The sequence below is a fragment of the Cetorhinus maximus genome, chromosome X, assembly GCF_964194155.1.
Source record: "Cetorhinus maximus chromosome X, sCetMax3.hap1.1, whole genome shotgun sequence".
Lineage (NCBI taxonomy): Eukaryota > Metazoa > Chordata > Chondrichthyes > Lamniformes > Cetorhinidae > Cetorhinus > Cetorhinus maximus.
In genome coordinates, this window is record NC_135917.1 from 14,989,884 (window position 1) to 15,009,875 (window position 19,992).

Sequence of the window (19,992 nt, forward strand, 5' to 3'; positions counted from 1 at the left end):
GTAGTTTAGTACCTGACATTAGGGATGGACATTGCTGGCTGTATTGCCATTGACAACAGTTGATCATTGCCCCAACTGTCTGTGCTTTCAGATTATTTAAAATCATTTCATGAATATTAAGAAAATTACTGTAAAGACAATTGCTGAAAAATTTGCGTAACAGGTGAAGCTAAGCTGTTTCACGTTGCTACTACACAGTAGCAACATGTGTGGTATTCACCACTAACAGGAAGCTGCCGTCAAGCCAAAAAGATGTTGTGCCTATCACACAAATGAATAATGTGGTATATGAATTTCAGTGCCAGTGTGATGCTAGGTATGTAGGCCGTACATCCCAAAGACTTGGCGGATCATATCAAACATTATGTCCCAGCTGCTGTTCACAATGGGCAGGGTACAGACTGTACCCAACCAGCCCGTGCTTGCAAAACTCAAAACACAGTGTCCAACGTTAGATGTGATTCTGTGATTGGACAACATTCGCTAAATAATCCTCAGTGTGCTAAAAATTACGCTGACAACCAATTTAAGATTGCCAGTCGGACTTGCAATGTGGCACGTTTATGTGTATTGGAAGCTACATATATTAATACACAGAGCCCTGTTTTCTGCAGACAGAAAGAATATGTACACACGTTGTGCCAAAGTGACAGCCATTTGCTGACTCATTCCTCAGGGCAATGCCTTGACCAATCAGGGTCAAGCTGCCTGGTTTAAATTTCAAACAATGCTTGGTAGTTAACTGTCAGTCACTATCAGTGGTGCATTCTCCATGGCAACGCCACTTGCCAACCAATCAGCACTCTCCTCACATACAGTATAAATTGTTGCTTTCCCCTTATATTGGTATTCTTGCAAAGTGTCCTGATGAATGCAAGACGAAAAGCTTAGACATGTCTCTTTTTTCAACAATACTCAAGTTTTGTACTACCTAACGACTGTTTGTAAAAACAATTCTTGCAACTTCAAAGTGGACAGACAACAAAGCTAAGAAAGGCAAAAATGGTCATTTCCCTTGCAACTACTGCACTTGTACCTGTAACATAGGGACTTGAAGGCAATAATGGGTGACATCGCCTATTTTGCATGACTAATTAAAATATCAGATGTATGTTGTTTATATTCATTTAATACATTCATTAGATTCTTAAAATATTGCCTATCACTGCCCTTGTGTTTCCATGTTGCAGGTATAAATGCAGTATCAGTGAAGGAGAAAATTACCACTTTTACTTTCCATTGTTGCCTCTACATTGTGCAACATGTGTACAAGTCGAAACCTTTTTAGGAGAACTGTAATTACCACCCCACTCCTCTCTCTAAATAAGTGGTCCAATAATTCAGAGTTGCTCCATTGGTACCACATTTGATAGTTGGAAACTTAATTTTTCAAAGGAAATGCTGTGTGTGCACCATCAAGCCTGCTAGCCTGTGTGAACCTGACAGATTTGAAAAAAAAGAAAGTGATTCACTGATCAATATCATTGCTAAATACCTCAAGCACAAGTGGTGTAAGCTGCATGATACGATCAGGACTAAAGGACAGAGACTGGAACTGTTTGGAATGTTCCTCGCTTAGGCTCCGGAGGTCTGTCAACTTCTGGATCATCTTTGGATACAACAACCGATTACCTGGAGGAGGATGTTTTGCTCGGATGTATGACTGCAAAGTCTCGGATAACCCATCTTGAATACGCTCCACTTGAGCACGGTCCTGCACTCCAGGACGATCTGAAAATGCGTGCAGAAACAAAAGATCATGAAAACAGATTTCACAATGGCATAAACAGCCAAAAGCACAGAGAAGCCTATGGTGACAACCATGAATAAGAAAGTTCTCAGTTCAAGCCCATACTTAGACTATATTATGTACTTGAGATAAAAGGAAAAAAAAAATCTACCCAGGCCCCCTCCCACAACTCTTTCTCCGGTACATCGATGATTGCTTCGGTGCGGCTTCATGCTCTCGTCTGGACCTGGAAAAATTTATTAATTTTGCTTCCAATTTCCACCCCTCCATCATTTTCACATGGTCCATCACTGACACTTCCCTTCCCTTCCTTGACCTCTCTGTCTCAATTTCTGGTGATAGACTGTCCACCAATATCCATTACAAGCCTACCGACTCCCACAACTACCTCGACTACAGCTCCTCACACCCTGCTTCCTGTAAGGACTCCATCCCATTCTCTCAGTTCCTTCGCCTCTGTCGCATCTGTTCCGATGATGCCACTTTCCAAAACAGTTCCTCTGACATGTCTTCCTTCTTCCTTAACCGAGGTTTTCCACCCACGGTCGTTGACAGGGCCCTCAACCGTGTCCGGCCCATCTCCCGCGCATCCGCCCTCACACCTCCCTCTCCCTCCCAGAACCATGATAGGGTCCCCCTTGTCCTCACTTATCACCTCACCAGCCTCCGCATTCAAAGGTTCATCCTCCGCCATTTCCGCCAACTCCAGCATGATGCCACCACCAAACACATCTTCCCTTCACCCCCCACCCCGTTGTCATTCCGCAGGCACCGTTCCCTCCGGTACACCCTGGTCCACTCCTCCATCACTCCCTACACCTCAACCTTCTCCCACGGCACCTTCCCATGCAACTACAGAAGGTGCAACACCTGCCCCTTTACTTCCCCCCTCCTCACCGTCCAAGGGCCCAAAGACTCCTTTCAAGTGGAGCAGCACTTCATTTGCACTTCCCTCAATTTAGTCTACTGCATTCGTTGCTCCCAATGCGGCCTCCTCTACATTGGAGAGACCAAACGCAGACTGGGTGACCGCTTTGCGGAACACCTTCAGTCTGTCCGCAAGCATTACCCAGATCTCCCTGTCGCTTGCCATTTCAACACTCCACCCTGCTCTCATGCCCACATGTCTGTCCTTGGCCTGCTGCAATGTTCCAGTGAAGCTCAATGCAAACTGGAGGAACAGCACCTCATCTTCCGAATAGGCACTTTACAGCCTTCCGGACTTAACATTGAGTTCAACAACTTCAGATCATGAACTCTCTCCTTCATCCTCACCCCCTTTTTAATCCCCTTTTTTCTAATAATTGTTAGATATTTTTTTATATAGATATTTTTCTTTTCCCACCTATTTCTATTATTATTTTTAAAATTTATTTCCATCCATTGTTTTATCTCCACCTTTTAGCCTATTTCGATCCCTTCCCCCCACCCCACCCCCACTAGGGCCATCTGTCACTTGCTCATCCTGCTTTCTACCCTTAATGTCACCATTAACACATCCTTTAGATAATATCACCACCGTCAACACTCCTTTGACCTTTTGTTTATGACATCTTTGGCAATCTCTCCTTTGCCTCCACCTATCACTGGCCCTCTATTCAGCTCCACCTGTCCAATCCCCCTCAAACAGCTTATATTTCACCACATTTCTATTTCTCTTTAGTTCTGATGAAGAGTCATACGGACTCGAAACGTTAACTCTGTCTTCCTCTCCACAGATACTGTCAGACCTGCTGAATTTTTCCAGCAATTTTTGATTTTGTACTTGAGTCCTGACACTCCAGTCCCATATTGAGGGAGTGCTGCATTGTAGGAGGTGCTGTCTTTTGGATGGGATATTAAATGGAGGCCCCCATCTGCTCTCTCAGGTGGATGTAAAAAATGCCATGGCATTATTCAAAGAGCAGTGGAGTTCTCACTAGGTCCTAGTCAACATATATCAATCAACATAAAAAATAGGTTTTCTGTTCAATTGCTGTCTGTAGAAAATTGCTGAGCACAAATTGACTATTGTGTTTTCCACATTACAATAATGTCTGCACTTTAAGAGTATTTCATTGGGTATGAAACATTCTGGGACGTCCTGAGGTCATGAAAGGTGCAATGTTTCTTTCTTCTCCCACTTGTAAACAGCTCTGCCTGGGCAATTATGGCTGGACAAAAGATTAATCAAATAAGTGAAAATACTGAAAGGCATCAAAAGCTAAAAACAAGAAATGGGTTTGGAGGAAGGCTGCTGTACAGTGTCATCGTTCCAGAATAGCAACCTTATTGTCCCTGACATTTTCAGGGACTTCAGGCCACTCCATTTATGGGAGGAGCTGGCTACAATGTGCTAAAAACATGATGACTGAGCTAAATTTAGCCCTAATGGGGCTAGATTCATAGGCTGGTTTCATTTTAAGGTGTGAATTAGATTTCAGATAGGGTGCCTGAACTAGCCTGTTGTAGACAATGAACGATAATTTATTATTACAGTGACAGTTCACATTAATTGCTGCCGTGTCAACCATATTCATTTGAACTCAGCAAGTGATGCTGAATTGTGCTCTCGAGGGATATTCAGCTTGACTAAAAGCTGACTTTGGAGTCAGACTTTTTAAGAAATAATGGGTGCATTGGTTTAGATCTTCCAGAATTCTCCAGATTCTAGAGCAGTCCACATGGATTGGAATGTAGCAAATGTAATCCCACTATTTAGGAAAGGAGGGAGTGAGAAAACAGGGAAGAATAGGCCAGTTAGCCTGACATCAGTCCTAGGGCAGAGTGGAAGATGGCAGCCTTCACACAGCCCACTCTGTTAAGTGAGAAATCACGACAAATGCCATCAACCAACTTCAACAACCAACAGGCTAACCACTATCGGATCCATGGATATGACTTTGTGACTAGTCACGACTATTCAAAATATGGCTTGGCCAAATATGTAAAGAACACCATTACGGAGTTTAACGCCATCCCCACAACTGAAGAGAAAGCCACCTACATCACTGCTATTAAGATAGGGGAGCTGCACATCACTAATGTGTATAAAGCCCCTAACTCAAAATGGCTGAAGCCAGCACTCCCTAGCGCAGTAATCCCAGCTCTATATGTTGGTGATTTTAACAGTCACCATACTATATGGGGTTATGAGACAAATGAAACCGATGACGAAGACCTAACAGACAGAATGTCTGTAAAAGGCCCACTCAATAGTGAGAAAGGATATTGGCTCAGAAAATCAAGATGTAGAATCAGTCTGGGTGGAGTTGAGAAGCAACAAGGGGTGGAAAACATTAGTAGGTGTTGTCTATAAGCCTCCAAACAGTAATGGTAAGGTAGCGGATGGCATTAAACAGGAAATTAGAGATGCAGGTAACAAGGGTGCTACTGTAATCATGGGTAACTTTAATCTACATATAGACTGGGCAAACCAAATTAGCAATAATACTGTGGCAGATGAATTCCTGGAGTGTATACAAGATGGTTTTTTTAGACCAGTACATCAAGGAACCAACTAGGGAAGAGGCTATCCTAGATTTGGTATTATGCAATGAGAAGGGGTTAATTAATAATCTTGTTGTGCGGGGTCCTTAAGGGAAGAGTGACCATAACACGATAGAATTCTTCATTAGGATAGAAAGTGAAGTAGTCCAATCCGAAACTAGGGTCCTAAATCTAAACAAAGGAAACTATCAAGGTATGAGGGGTGAGTTGGCTCCGATAGATTGGGGGACTTCATTATAAGGTGGATAGGCAATGACTAATATTTGAGGAATGAATGCAGGCATTACAACATTTATACATTCCTTTCTGGTGCAAAAGCACAGCAGGAAAAGCAGCCCAACTATAGCTAACAAAAGAAGTTAAGATAGTATTAGATCCAAAGAGGAGTCATATAAAGTTGCTTGAAAAAGTAGCAAGCTTAAGGATTGGGAGCAGTTTAGAATTCAGCAAAGAAGAACCAAGGGATTGACCAAGAGGGGAAAAATAGAGTATGAGAATAAACTTGCAAGGAACATAAAAGTGGACTGTAAAAGCTTCTATAAGCATGCAAAAAGAAAAAGATTAGTGAAGAGAAATGTAGGTCCCTTACAGTCCACAACGGGAGAATTTATAATGAAGAACAAGGAAATGGCAGGGCAATTAAACAACTACGTTAGTTCTGTCTTCATGGAGGAAGACACAAATAACTTCCCAGAAATACTAGGGAACCAAGGGTCTAGTGAGAAGGAGGAATTGAAGGAAATTAGTATTATTAAAACAATAGTGCTGGAGAAATGAATGGGACTGAAAGCTGATAAATCCGCAGGGCCTGATAATCTACATCCCAGGGGACTAAAGGAGGTGGCCATGGAAATAGTGGATGTGTTGGTTGTCATCTTCCAAGATTCTGTGGATTCTGGAATAGTCCCGGCAGATTGAAGGGTGGCAAAGGTAGCCCCACTATTTAAAAAAGGAGGAAGGGAGAAAACAGGGAATTACCAGTTAGCCTAACATCAGTATTAGGGAAAATGCTAGAGTCTATTATAAAGGATGTGACAACAGGACACTTAGAAAATATCAACGGGATTAGACAAAGTCAACATGGATTTATGAAAGGGAAATCATGTTTGACAAATCTACTGGAGATTTTTGAGGGTGTAACTAGTAGAATAGATAAGGGAGAACCAGTGGATGTGGTGTATTTGGGTTTTCAGAAAGCTTTTGATAAAGTCCCACATAAGAGGTTAGCGTGCAAAATTAAAGCACATGGGATTGGGGGTAATAGATTGCTATGGATAGAGAATTGGTTAGCAGACAGGAAACAGAGAGTAGGACTAAATGGGTCTTTTTTGGAGTGGCAGATGATGACTAGTTGGGTACCACAGGGATCAGTGTTTGGGCCCCAGCTATTCACAATATATATCAATGATTTGGATGAGGGAACCAAATGTAATATTTCCAAGTTTGCTGATGACATGAAACTTGGTGGGAATGTGAGTGGTGAGGAGGATGTTAAGAGGCTTCAAGGTGATTTAGACAAGTTGAGTGAGTAGGAAAATACATGGCAGATGCAGTATAACGTGGATAAGTGTGAAGTTATCCACTTTGCTGGGAAAAACAGAATGGCAGAGTTTTATTTAAATGGGGATAGATTGGGAAATGTTGATGTACAAAGGGACCTGGGTGTCCTTGTACACCAATCACTGAAAGGGAGCATTGAGGTGCAGCAAACAGTTAATAAGGTAAATGGTACGTTGGCCTTCATTGCGAGAGGATTTGAGTACAGGAGTAAGGATGTCTTACTGCAGCTGTACAGGTCCTTGGTGAGACCACACCTGGAGTATTGTGTGCAGTTTTGGTCTCCTTACCTAAGAAAGGATATACTTGCCATAGAGGGAGTGCAGTGAAGGTTCACCAGACTGATTCCTGGGATGGCAGGATTGTCGAATGAAGAGAGATTGGGTCGACTAGGTCTGTATTCACTAGAGTTTAGAAGAATGAGAGGGGATCTCATTGAAACGTATAAAATCCTGACAGGGCTGGACAGACTGATGATGTTTCCCCTGGTTGGTGGGGGGAGGTGTCTAGAACAAGGGGTCACAGTCTCAGGATACAGGGGAGGCCACATAGGACTGAGATCAGGAGAAATTTCCTCACTCAGAGGGTGGTGAACCTGTGGAATTCTCTACCACAGATGGCTGTGGAGGCCAAGTCACTGAAGAAGGAAATAGATAGATTTCTAGACACTAAAGAAGTCAAGGGGTACGGGGAGACAATGGGGTATGATGTTGAGATAGAAGAACAGTCATGATCATATTGAATGGTGGAGCAGGCTCGAAGGGCCAAATGGCCCACTCCTGTTCTTATTTTCTATGTTTCTAACTGGTCTTCAATCCCAAACAACGAGCAACTTTGCACTCTGCCCATTGGCAACGAGGCTACAACCTGGACCTCAACGTCGTGTCCAAAGAACAAAGTGGGAACACGTTACATGCATCCTGCAAAATACTCTCTGACTTCCACAACAGTCAACACAATAGGTCCATCGTCACCCAGGTCGGTATTGAAATCCCTGTGATCTCATTAAAACGAATCCCACGCGGAACTTGGCCAAAGCCGATTGGGACTGCAATAGGGAAGCCATCAAAAAAGCGGTGACCCAAATCCCTGCAATCCTGGAATGCTATCATCGGTTTGTTGGTCTCCTGACCGCCTCCATCAAAAAGAGGATTCCCCACATCTTCAGGGAAGAATACACTCCCTGCTGGACACAGGAGACCCAGGACCTGCTCTGGCAATACAATCAGTCTGGCAACCCACAGTTGCTGAGGCCCTGCTTGAGTCTCTAGATTCATCCAGATTCCAGTGATGGATTGAGTGTGTTGAAGGTCTGGACTTCACATACTCTAGTCGCCATGCCTGGGCCCTTCTATGTTGTCTTGGAGCTGCTAATCCTATGGAATACTGGGCCCCAAAAGTCCAGCCCAACTCCAACTGCTCAAAACTAGTGCAAAGTACACAAGGACCTCTCGAAAAGAACAGCAAGAGATACATCATCAGCTACGCGCGACAATGACCTTGATCCCTCCACCGCCATCAGCATATATGAGGTGAAGGAAGGGTTAGCGGCAATGAAGAAAGGGAAGGCGGCTGGCAGAGATGGTATCCCCCTGGAATTTCTCCAACAACTAGGCCCAAAGGGATTCCAGTGGCTTGTGAAACTGTAGTAGCAAAGCCATGGAATCAGGATGCATCCCAAAAGCATGGTGGGAGACTGTGGATAGTCTGTGACATACTAAATCCTGGAAAGCAGATCAATGACCCAGAAAGCTATAGACCTATATCACTTCTATGCACAACTTACAAACTTCTAGAACATATCATTCTACGGAGAATCAGCCCTCTTGTCGAGGCTGTGATCCCTGAAGAACAAGTGGGCTTCTGGCCTAAATGTAGTTGCTGCGACCAAGCTCTTGCCCTCACAACACACATTGAGGCTGGTTTCCACAGGAAACTCAAGGCCAGTGCAGCCCTCGTAGACCTGTTATCAGCCTATGACACGGTCTGGATTAAAGGCCTGATGCTGAAACTCGCGAGGATCATCCCCTGCCCCAAAACACTCTTCCTGCTTTGGGCGATCACAGAATCACACAGTGCAGAAGAGGCCCTTCGGCCCATCAAGTCTGCACCAACACGTGAGAAACACCTGACCTACCTACCTAATCCCATTTACCAGCACTTGGCCCATAGCCTTGAATGTTATGACATGCCAAGTGCTCATCCAGGTACTTTTTAAAGGATGTGAGACAACCCGCCTCCACCACCCTCCCAGGCAGCGCATTCCAGACCATCACCACCCTCTGGGTAAAAAAGTTTTTCCTCACATCCCCCCTAAACCTCCTGCCCCTCACCTTGAACTTATGACCCCTTGTGACTGACCCTTCAACTAAGGGGAACAGCTGCTCCCTATCCACCCCTCATAATCTTGTACACCTCGATCAGGTCGCCCCTCAGTCTTCTCTGCTCCAACGAAAACAACCCAAGTCTATCCAACCTCTCTTCATAACTTAAATGTTTCATCCCAGGCAACATCCTGGTGAATCTCCTCTGCACCCCCTCCAGTGCAATCACATCCTTCCTATAATGTGGCGACCAGAACTGCACACAGTACTCCAGCTGTGGCCTCACTAAGATTCTATACAACTCCAACATGACCTCCCTACTTTTGTAATCTATGCCTCAATTGATAAAGGCAAGTGTCCCGTATGCCTTTTTCACCACCCCACTAACATGCCCCTCTGCCTTCAGAGATCTATGGACACACACGCCAAGGTCCCTTTGTTCCTCAGAACTTCCTAGTGTCATGCCGTATATTGAATACTTCCTTGTCAAATTACTCTTTCCAAAGTGTATCACCTCACACTTTTCAGGGTTAAATTCCATCTGCCACTTATCTGCCCATTTGACCATCCCGTCTATATCTTCCTGTAGCCCAAGACGCTCAACCTCACTGTTAACCACCCGGCCAATCTTTGTGTCATCCGCAAACTTACTCATCCTTACTAATCAGCGATGCTGAGTAATATATGGTTACATGTCCATGGCAACAAATTCAGCTCACCTCGATCCCTTGACAACAGACTGCCACAAGAATCAGTACTGGCACCGATGCTTTTCAACGTCTACATTAATGACTTAGATGAGGGGAGGAAAGAGGCTACAGAGAGATATAAACAGGTTAACTGAGGGGCCAAAAACATGACAGATGGAATAGAGTGTGGGGTGTGATGTTAACAGTGGAAGAAAAATAGAAAAGCAGAATTTTTTTCTTAAATGATGGCAACCTCTGTAATTGTACTTGAATTACTGAAAGTTAACATGCAGGTACAGAATGTAATTAGAAAAGCAAATGATATGTCGCCCTTTATTACAGAAGGGTTGAAGTGTAAGAATAAAGAAGTCTTTCTGTAATTATATAGGGACTTCGTGAGACCACACCTGTATTACTGTGTACAGTTTTGGTCTCCTTACCTAAGGAAGGATGCACTTGCATTGGAGGGAACGTGAAACAAGTTCATTAGATTGACTCCTAGGATGAGGAGATTGTCATATGGAGTGGGGTTCAATAGACTAGGCTTATTCTGCCTAGAATTTAGAAGGTTGAGAAGTGATTTAATCCAACATATAAAATTCTTCAGAGGTTGACAAGGTAGATGCTGAACCGCGTGTCATTTTACACGTCAGCGAGCGGGGCCCACACCCACATGCTGAGCCGAAGATTCTGCCCTATGTGCTCTTATATTCTTTCTTTGATGTTCTAACAAGAGAGCTGGTAAATCTACGTGCAGTCAGGCAGTAAAAGAGCTGCAATATGAGTGGAATACAGGAGAGAAGTTAGAAAATTAACTTTAATCAAGCAAGACAGCTCATTGAAGTTAGATGCATGGTGTTTCATTCTATTTTACTACATGAAGACAAGGCCTTGATGGAAGTAAGCATTCAAAGAGGCTGATGCAATCTCAGTTTAATATTTTAGCCAATCATAAGATAGCACTTCTGACAATAAGAGATGTAATGCACTAGAGTTTCAGCATAGATTGTGGGCTCAAGTCCTACAATCAGGGGCAAGAACCAACAGAGCCAAGATGACAGGTTACTGCTGCGCTTGATCGTTCAATGTATGGATCACTGGGTAATGGCAGCAGTTGGAATCCTGGCTGGCACTAATCCTCGCACACTTGAGTTGAGAAAATTCAATACAGACTATGTCAGCACAATTGGTCTGTACGGATCACCGAGGCATCAGGGCAGGTAATCCCTGCCTTCCATATCATTTGCATATTTTGCATTCATAGCGCCATTCTTGTTTTGTTATTGAAGCTTTGTTGCCATCCTTACCAGGTGAGAGGATGCAGATAGCCATCAGAAGAACATGCTCAGCTTCGTGTAAATTCAGACTCTTCAGGCCAACCTGAAATTTGACCAGTGGCTCCAGCAAATCCAGGGAATGGCCAGCTAGAAAGGGTTGAAGAGAAAAGTGAAAATCTCTCTGGATACATATTTAAATATTCTTTATTTTTAAAAAACTAGGTAAAAATCTGAAAGTTAAATTCATTGGGCAAATAAGCAGAAAACTAATGTAACAAGTAAATCATCAATTTACACCTAGGGCAGAATATTGATGTCGGTGTGTGGGGGCAGGCCCGACATATAAAATGACGCGTGATGACAAAGGGCGTGCGTCCTGACGTCATCGCGCGTCATTTCAATATTTCGTTCGGCGGGCAAACTGTCAATGGCCTGTTAAGGCCATTAAAAAAGTAATTAAAGTTGTTACCAATGCTGCCTGTCCAACCTTGAGGTTGGTGGGCAGGCAAAGAGCCCGAGCGGCCTTCATGTTTTCCAGGAAACCTCATCCACGGGCAGGATGAGATTTCCTGAATGTTTTATAAAATAAATAAATAAATTTTGTAAACTTCACAAACTTTAAATAATTTTTTACTTTTTAAAAAACGTTTTATTATCTACTTAATCTCCCTGAGGCAGCTCCGTGCCTCAGGGAGATTGCTGCACTCTTTCATGCACATGTGCGAAAAAGCGCAGGCCCTGACTCTCTCTCCTCCCCCCGCCCGCACAGGTAGCGCTGAGTGCTATCAGCCACACGTTACGCTGGGCGGGCCTTAATTGGCTCCGCGCCCAGTCCCGAGCCTGCCTTGGGAAAAATTCACCCCCTTGTGTTTCTTTCGCCCTTATTCCTTGACTTTAGGTTAGAAGACTCAAATAACCCTTAAATAGCCCCAGATGCCTTAAGAGTAAAGCCTGGCTTGAAAGATTCATGTGCTGAATATGGACACAAAATGGCTTCATGCTGATGTAAATTAGCATGATCCTCGTTTTCCAATGTACCACAAAACCCCAATGCATCACCTTGTTTTGATTTGAGATTAAATGAAACTCAGACCTCAGTATTTACATGGAGTTGGGGAAGAAGCTGGGGCCATGGGTTTATGGGTGGGAAACCCAGAACTGCCAGGAACACAGAGGTCCTGCTGAATTTAATGGCAGGAGCTCATTGGAATTCCTTTACTTTGTTTTCCATCCAGCAACCAGCCACATTGTGAGGCTGGCTTACTGCCGGATAGGTAGATTAGAGGTTGCTGTGGCAGGCTCAGAGTGCAGTAGCAAGGAAGAAGGGAAAGATTGAAAGGTGGGGGGTGGGCGGTGGGTGCAGAGGGTGAGAGTCACTGCAGATTGTGGGGAGGGAAAGATCACAGCTAAAGGTTGTGTGACCAGGAGAAGTACTCCTACACCTGACCCACAAACAGTGCTGGAAAAGCACCTACCTTTTGGATCTGGCAGCTCCCATCATTTTTTAACTGTCAGGTTTCCCAAGCAATGCACCCTCTAATTTTTCTTTTCGTGTTTAGCTGATTTCTTTGAGTGCGTGGACCCTTTATGCACTTTAGTGTGGCTGTGCACAAGCAGTAATTTAAAGGGGCCAACTTGTGCAGAGCCTATGTGGGAGCCTTTAGATTGCTGCACTGTGGCACAGCCAAGCATCTGAGAGGAAATAGTGTTCCCAAACCCTGGGAAACTGGACTAACAGCCACTAAATTCATATGACTCTCAAATCTGAGAAATGGAGCCTCATTTAAATATAACAATCACTGACCTGCCTCTCTGGAGTGGGTTATTGGGTTGGCACCAACCCCCCCTATGGTTAAATCAGAAGTACGTGTGTTCATGGCAGACTGGGCTCACCATTCATATTTTTTTCAATTTAAGCCCTGCCCTGACCCTCCCCTGCCAGTCATTGAGGGGTGGGGGAGGGGAGTTAAAATGATCTCCTTTCCCTCTCTCTCCCACCAACTACCAAAACCTTAGGGGCGGACTTATTTTCCCATCGCGATACAGGTTGTGGGTAGAAATGGAGGTGTGCAGGTCAGGCATGAGGAGGTTCCTAACCCATTCCTGTCACCAGATATTTTGATCGGCTTGGGAAAGGGTATAGGTCTCGAGCCCATACACCACACTCCCGCCCTGGCCGGTTCCATCGCAGGGTTGGCATTTTAGACCCCCTGTTATTTTCATGGAATCAGGCCTGGTTTTGTACACCGCTTGTTTCACTCCAGTTCAGAGGTGTCGTGAACCATGGGGGAACCCTAGTCTGGAGTCAGGAACCTTTTGACAGGCAAGTTCAAAATGTGTTGACCAGCATTGTGAAAGTGGAAGCTGTTCAAATTCATTAGAGTACATTATCCAATGGATAAAGTGCTCATCTGCATTGAACAGTATTGATATTCAGATTTGAGTGCATCATTTGTCCCGTGATTTAGTCTTAATTGAATTATAGCTCAGACATCTATTGACCTGCTTTTAAGCTTCACCAGATGGCTGAAGTCTTTTCCTGACTTCAAAAAGTTTCAATGTATTCAGATCTGGAGGCTTTGTTTATATATATATAGCTGTGCAATATGATCTCACTATGTATAATACAGTGGGAGGGCACAGCCACTTAGGAGGCTGGGTCGTGACATTGGGAAATGTCAAGACTCCTGATTCTCATCTCAAATGGGAAAATCTAGCCACGAATCTCAAACCTACACTCCTGAAGGCCTGAGGGGGAAGGCAGGTAAATTTACTTTTTTTTCATTAAGTTTCTCCACATATCACCGAAGTATACCAATGCTGTGGCACTTCAGAAAGAGTACACCTACAGAGGAGAAAGGCAGATCTACCAAGAAAATGTTTGCACACAGCAGTCCAATTTAGAGAGTAACACTCAGTAGGGTGAGGAGTACTCCACATGACAGCCTTACTTACAGCAATCAGAAGTGCCTGGGAAGCCATCTTAAAATGGGTGCAAAGGACTTGACCTGCCCCCTAGGTTTCTTCTCTACATTATTATTGAATACAAACCAAAGCCCACTTAGCTATCAATGCTAGGCCACTGGCTTGCCTTCAGTCTTCAAGCCACAGGAAACAAACTCTCAATGGCTGAAACGGGGAGACAGTAGCATAGTGGTAATGTCATTGGACTAGTAATCCAGAGGCCCAGGTTAATGCCCCGGGGACACGGGTTCAACTCCCATCATGCAGCTGGTGGAATTTAAGTTCAATTAATTGATAAATCTGGAATTGAAATCTAGTCTCAGTAATGATGACCAAGAAGCTATCATCGATTGTTATTGAAAACCCATCTTTAGGCCATCCTTACCTGGTCTGGCCTACATGTGACTCCAGACCCACAACAATGTGGCTGACTCTTAACTGCCCTCTGAAATGGCCTAGCAAGCCACTCAGTTGCATCAAACCACCACAGAAAAGGCAAAAAGGATCCCCACCCGCCGCTGGTATCGTCTGGTCCCACCGAAAGTCAATGGGCTTTTGGCTGGGCTGCCGAATCTCCCACGGTGGGTCCCACTACAACGGGGCTGGAAAATCCCGGCCATCAACTTAGGAACTAGAAACAACACATCCAGTTCTGTTGACCCTTACTAATATCTGGGGGCTTGTACCAAAATTGGGAGAGCTGTCCCACAGACTAGTCAAGCAACAACTTGACATGGTCATTCTCATCGATTCATACCCTATAGCCAGTGTCCCAGACACTACAATCAGCATCCCTGGGTATGTCCTGTCACACTGGAGTCCTCAATATTGACTCTGGACCCCATAATGTCTCATGGCATCAGGTCAAACATGGGAAAGGAAACCTCCTGCTGATTACCACCTATTGTGGTCCCTCAGCTAATGAATAAGTACTTTGTCAATTGGAGTAAGCACCGAGGGTGGCAAGGGCACATAATGTACTCTGGGTGGGGAACTTCAATGTCCATCACCAAGATTGGTTCAGTAGCACCACTACTAACCAAATTGAGCCTGTGGCAGGTGGTGAGGAGCCAAAGGGGAAAAAACCTACTAGACTTTGTCCTCACCAATCTACTTGTTCCAGATGCATTTGTCCATGACATGATAGGTAGGAATGACCGCTGCACAGTCTTTGTGAAGATGGAGTCCTGTCTTCACGTTGCACATACCCTCCATCATGTTGTGTGGCACTACCACTGAGCTAAATGGTACAGATTTAAAAAAGATCTAGCAGCTCAAAACTGGGCATTGTGGGCCATCAGCAGCAGCAGAATTGTATTCAACCATAATCTGTAATGTAAGGTCCTTCATCAATGACCTTCCTTCCATCATAAGGGCATAAGTGGAGATGTTCACTGATGATTGCACAATGTTCAGCACCATTCGCGACTCCTCAGATACTGAAGCAGACAATGTCCAAATGCAGCAAGACCTGGACAACATTCAGGCTTGGGCTGATAAGTAGCAAGTAACATTCATGCCACACAAGTGCCAGGCAATGACCATCTCCAAAAAGAGAGACCATCTCCCCTTGACATTCAATGGCATTACCATCTCTGAATCCACCACTATCAACATCCTGGGAGTTATCATTGGCCAGAAACTGAACTGGACCAGCCATATAAATACTGTGGCTACAAGAGCAGGTCAGAGACTGGGAACTCTGCAGTGGGTAATTCTGACTTTAGGTTACAAGACTTGACTTCACAAGTGCCAATGTTCAGATGGTGGTGAGCTGCCTTCTTGAACTGAATGGCCTACTCCTGCTCCTCATTCATGTGTTTGTACATGTGACTCCCCAAAGTCCCCAAACTCCCTGACTCCCCAAAACCTGTCTACCATCTACAAGGCATAAGTCAAGAGTGTGATGGAATACTCTCCATTTGCCTGGATGGATGCAGCTCCAACAACACTCAAGAAGCTCAACACCATCCAGACAAAGCAGCCTGCTTGATTAGCACCTCATCCACCACCTTCAACATTCACTCCCTCCACCACCGATGCACAGTAGCAGCAGTGTGTACCATCTACAAGATGCACTGCAGCAACTCCCCAAGGCTCCTTCGACAGCAACTTCCAAATCCGCGACCTTTAGAAGGACAAGGGCAGCAGATGCATGGGAACACCACCACCTGCAAACTCTCCTCCAAGCCACACACCATCCTGACTTGGAACTATAGTCGCCATTCCTTCACTGTCGCTGGCTCAAAATCCTGGAACTCCCGCCCTAACAATACTGGGGTGCTCCTACAAGACATGGACTACAGAGGTTAAACATACAAACATACGAATTAGGAACTGGAATAGGGCATTTGGCCCCTTAAGCCTGCTCCACTATTCAATAAGATCATGGCTGTTATGATTGTGGCCTCAACTCCACATTCCAGCTACGCCCGATAACCTATACAAACACATGAATGAGGAGCAAGAGTAGGCCATTCAGTTCAAGAAGGCAGCTCACCACCATCCGAACATTGGCACTTGTGAAGTATATAAGTTAAGGTATGAATTGGGAATTAGTGACAATATTAACAGGTTGCTTAATACAGGATACCAAATCGTGACCATCTAATGAACCAAACTCAAATAGGTCATGAAAAACTCATCAACCACAAATGGAAGGCAAATAGATTAGGACAGACACTGTAGAACATGTGGGTCATTACATGAGATAGAACAGGCTTATCAGTAGAACACCACTGCACATTTTCCAATAATGTTCTAACTATTGGCTAGGCCAGCATTTATTGCCCATCCCGAATTGCCCTTCAGAAGGTGGTGGTGAGCTGTCTTCTTGAACTGCTGCAGTCCATGTGGTGTAGGTACACCCACAGTGCTGTTAGGGAGGGAGTTCCAGGATTTTGACAAAGTGACAGTGAAGGAACAGCGATATATTTCCAAGTCAGGATGATGAGTGACTTTGAGGGGAACTTGCAGGTGGTGGTGTTCCCATGTGTCTGCTGCCCTCGTCCTTCAAGATGGTAGTGGTTATGGGTTTGGAGGGTGCTGTCTAAGGAGCCTTGGTGAGTTACTTTTGCCTTGTAGATGGTGGACAGGCTTTGGGGAATCAGAAGGTGAGTTACTCGCTGCAGGGTTCCTAGTCTCTGGCCTGCTCTTGTAGCCACAGTATTTATATGGTTGGTCCAGTTCAGTTTCTGGTCAATGGTAACCCCAGGATGTTGATAGTGGGGGACTTAGCAATGGTAATGCCACTGAATGTCAACGCGAGATGATTAGAATCTCTTGTTGGAGATGGTCATGGCACATATGTGGCGCAAATGTTACTTGCCACTTATCAGCTCAAGCCTGAATATTGTCCAGGTCTTACTGCGTAGGGACACAGCCTGCTTCAGTATCTGAGGAGTTACAAATGGTGCTGAACATACTTGACATACTTGACCTCATCCTCGTCATTCTTCCTGTCGCAGATGCATCTGTCCATGACAATATTGCACAGTCCTTGTGGAGACGGAGTCTTGCCTCTATCCTCAGCGAGCATCCCCACTTTTGAACTTATGATGGAAGGTCATTGATGAAGCAGCTGAAGATGGTTGGGCCTAGGACACGACCCTGAGGAACTCCTGCAGTGATGTCCTGGAACTGAGATGATTGACCTCCAACAACCAGAACCACCTTCCTTTGTGCTAGGTATGACTCCAACCAGTGCAGAGTTTTCTTCCTGATTCCCATTAACTGCAGTTTTGCTAGGGCTCCTTGATGGGGAGTGGTATTGTCACTGGACTAGTGATCCAGAGACCCAGGGTAATGCTCTGGGGACCTGGGTTTGAATCCCACCACGGCAGATGGTGGAACTTGAATTCAATAAAAATCTGGAATTAAAAGTCTAATTATGACCATGAAACCATTGTCTATTGTTGTAAAAACCCATCTGGTTCATTAATGTCCTTTAGGGAAGGAAATCAGTCATCCTTAACTGGCCTACATGTGACTCCAGATCCACAACAATGTGGTTGACTCTTAAATACCCTCTGAAATGTCCTAGCAAGCCACTCAGTTGTAATAAACTGCTACAAAGTCACAAAAAAGGAATGAAACCAGATGGACCCAGCATCGACCTAGGCACCAGAAACGACAACGACCACGGCAATCTCAGCCCTGTCGACCCCGCTAAGTTCTCCTTACTAACATCTGGGGCTAGAGCCAAAATTGGGAGAACTGCCTCACAGACTAGTCAAGCAACAGCCTGACATAATCATCCTCACGTGCCTCATGGATGCCCAGTTTTGAGTTGCTAGATCTGTTTGAAATCTATCCCATTTAGCACGGTGACAGTGCCACACAACACGATGGATCTCCTCAATCCATCTTCAATATGAAAGCAGGACTTCGTCTCCACAGGGACTGTGCAACATTGTCATGAACAGATGCATCTGCAGCAGGCAGGTTGGTGAGGATGAGGCCAAGTACGTTTTTCCCTCTTGTTGGTTCCCTCACCACCTGCCGCAGATCTAGACTAGCAGCTATGTCCTTTAGGACTTGGCCAGCTCGGTCAGCAGTGGTGCTACCGAGCCACTCTTGGTGATGGACATTGAAGTTCCCCACCCAGAGTACATTCTGAGCACTTGCCACCCTCAGTGCTTCCTCCAAGTGGTGTTCAACGTGAAGGAGCACTGATTTATCAGCTGAGGGAGGGTGATACATGGTAATCAGCAGGAGGTTTCTTTGATCATCTTTGATCTGATGCCATGAGACTTCATGGGGTTTGGAGTTGATGTCGAGGACTCCCAGGGCAACTCCCTCCCGACGGCATATCACTGTTCTGCTACCTCTGCTGGGCCTGTCCTGCTGGTGGGACAGGACATACCCAGGGATGGTGATGGTGGTGTCTGGGACATTATCTGTAAGGTCTGATTCTGTGAGTATGATTATGTCAGGCTGTTGCTTGACTAGTCTGTGAGACAGCTCTCCCAATTTTGGCACTAGCCCCCAAATGTTAGTAAGGAGGACCTTGCAGGGTCAAAAGGGCTGAGTTTGCCGTTGTCGTTTCTGGTTGATGCCGGGTGGTCCATTCAGTTTCGTTCCTTTTATTCTACTTTGTAGCTTTTGGATACAACTGAGTGTCTTGCTAGAACATTTCAGGGTTCAGGTCAGCATTTAAGAATCAACCACATTACTGTGGGCCTGGAGTCACATGTAGGCCAGACCAGGTAAGGATGGCAGGTTTCCTACCCCAAGGAACATTAGTGAACCAGATGGGTTCAATGATAGTTGTATCTTTCAATAATCAGTCCATGAATCGGAATGCCTCTGAGATCAGATACAGAAGGGAGATATCTTGCAAGGCCTTGAGATCCTTCCTCTAATTATTATCATGATTTTGGAAATTAGTTTACAGGACTGATAATGGAATTACTTCTGCTCTATCTCCTGTAGCCTTTTAACTACTCATGGGTACAGTGGGGCGGGGTGGGTGGGGGGGCGGTGGGGGCTGGTGGTTGGTGGTAGTGGTGGTTGTGTGGGGAAAGAGGAAGTTAATATTTAAGTCCTTGTGTCTAAGAAAAGGAAAGATCGTTCAGCATCCAGTCTCACACAGCCAGCATATTATAGCACAAACACAGGAGCTGGTTGTTGTCTGTCAAGGTAAACAGGTTCACCTATAGATGTCCAATGCCTGAAGATGTCCTGAACTAACTCTTGCTCATGTGAATGAACAGTGAGACAAGTAAGAACACCTATTGCTATGTTGCTTACCCAAATTAAGATATGCAGCCATGACTAATCCCATGAACAGTAATGCTATGTTCTATGTAATATCTGGAGGAAAGGTTTCAATCTGGCGATAGGGACCTCTGGTACCAATACCCGAGGGCTTGAGCAACTTTTTGATTAAGCGCTTGCATATTTGCAGCTTGGCCTAAAAATGAAACTTTAAGCAGTCATTA

At 44.9% G+C, this 19,992-nt stretch overlaps 1 protein-coding gene across 1 annotated transcript in view; it reads right to left on the reverse strand.

The window, feature by feature from the left end:
* Positions 1 to 225: 225 nt before the first annotated feature.
* The window catches only part of LOC144672655 (vitamin D3 receptor-like), a 243,667-nt gene continuing 223,900 nt past the window's right edge, over positions 226 to 19,992 (reverse strand). The window contains exons 14-15 of the mRNA XM_078534531.1: positions 11,117 to 11,233; positions 226 to 1,731 (exon numbers count right to left, since the gene is read on the reverse strand). Coding sequence (XP_078390657.1) covers positions 1,469 to 1,731; positions 11,117 to 11,233 — 380 coding nt within the window. The 3' untranslated portion in view covers positions 226 to 1,468. The remainder of the gene's footprint in view (positions 1,732 to 11,116; positions 11,234 to 19,992) is intronic.